The following is a 1485-nucleotide window of genomic DNA, read 5'->3' as shown; positions in this document are numbered from 1 at the left end:
GATCTGTTTTGACAGAATTTTGTGCATGATCTTGCTCAACCGTAGAATTGTTTTTTTCTTCTGTAACTCGTTTTTTGGTTGGTTCTTCTACCCCTTCTAAAAAGAAGGAAAACAGATATGTGATTAAGTCTACCTCATGTATATCAGCTGAAATTTACAAGACAGTCATTAAAATAAAGGACAAGGCAAAAATATTTTAGGACTGATAGTTGCTTTAAAAAGAATGGAATAACTTAATTTCTTGAAACAGCATTGAATAACATTGCTAATTTCTAATATTAAAGAAATCAACAGCACAGACAACATTTGACACTTCAAAATCTGAAACAGTTAAAGGAAACTATCAAATTCAGAGCCTAAAACACAGACATATAATTTAGGTTTGCCATTCCAACTTTATTAATAACATTATATAAATTCCATCTCGTTAAAAAATTAATAACAATAATTCCTAATTTTATCAAACTTATGTTCTAAACTCCTATGTATGTTCACATCTATGATCTGCTAACCATTGCTACTTGATATCCCTCTTTTCTTCACCTTGGCAACCAGTTCGTCTCTTGTTGTATGGATTGGAGCATCTGTCACTTTGATGCCTTCAGCCATACTAAGTATTTTATCCATAACTTTTTGAGGGTACCTGAAAAAGAAGGAAAAGCCACTTTTTAAAAGTGTTTTTACTAGACTACCACTTCTGGTGTGAGAAAACAGGCCACAGGAACTGTATTTCCTGGTTGTAACAAAAAATGTACCAACCGCCAGGAACTTTTTCTGGAACGCCAGAAACAAATGCACCAGGGTCTGGGAGGCGGGGTCTCTCCTTACGAACCTTAAATTTAGTGTCCATCCACAAGAGCAAACTCCTCTACCAGCAGCCCCCCACCCAACAGGGGCACCTACAGACTGTAAATCACGTCGGCTTCCGGCAGAGACGCCCTTCTCACCCTCAGAGGACAGCCGGTCCCGTGGATTCCCGCGCTTCACAACTTCCCCTCCCGCCGAGGGCTCCGAGCCCGTCTGGAGGCTGAAGACAAAACCCGGAGAGCTGCTCAGGGGCGCTTCCTTACTCACCGGCACCCGAGGAAGACGTGGTTGGCCCAGGCCATGGAAAAGGAGATGAGCTGCTGCAGCTGCCGATTGCGGGTCCCGCTCTCAGCGTCCGCAGCTTCCTCCGTGTTAGCGGAGGCAGCGCCGCCGGTGGGAGCCAGGTCCCCGGCGTTGCGGAGCAGAAACTCCCGGCGGTGGCGCCAGTGTTTGTCAGTCTCGCCGTCGCAGCGCAGCGCCTCCACCCAGGCGGCAACCCGCGGGTTTTGGCTCAGGTACTCCGACACCTCCTGCGCCATGTTGTGCTTGTAGGTCGCGGAGGCCGAGAGCGGACACTGCACCGGGAAGGACGCGGGTGCGTGGGGCGAGCGGCCCTGTCACTGCGGCCTGCACCGGGGCCCTCCAGAAAACGCTCCTCAGGAGGCCCAAACCCCAAAC

General features: G+C 48.1%; 1 protein-coding gene across 1 annotated transcript in view; it reads right to left on the bottom strand.

The window, feature by feature from the left end:
• CDKN2AIP (CDKN2A interacting protein) overlaps positions 1–1479 on the bottom strand; it is a 4307-nt gene extending 2828 nt beyond the window's left edge. The window contains 3 exon segments of the mRNA XM_025049946.1: positions 2–96; positions 513–643; positions 1075–1479. Coding sequence (XP_024905714.1) covers positions 2–96; positions 513–643; positions 1075–1346 — 498 coding nt within the window. The 5' untranslated portion in view covers positions 1347–1479.
• Between the last annotated feature and the right edge of the window lie 6 nt (positions 1480–1485).

This window comes from Pteropus alecto, unplaced genomic scaffold (assembly GCF_000325575.1).
Source record: "Pteropus alecto unplaced genomic scaffold, ASM32557v1 scaffold24, whole genome shotgun sequence".
Taxonomy (NCBI): Eukaryota; Metazoa; Chordata; class Mammalia; order Chiroptera; family Pteropodidae; genus Pteropus; species Pteropus alecto.
The sequence above is the reverse complement of the archived record's forward strand: the minus strand, read 5'-3'. Positions and strand labels throughout refer to the sequence as shown.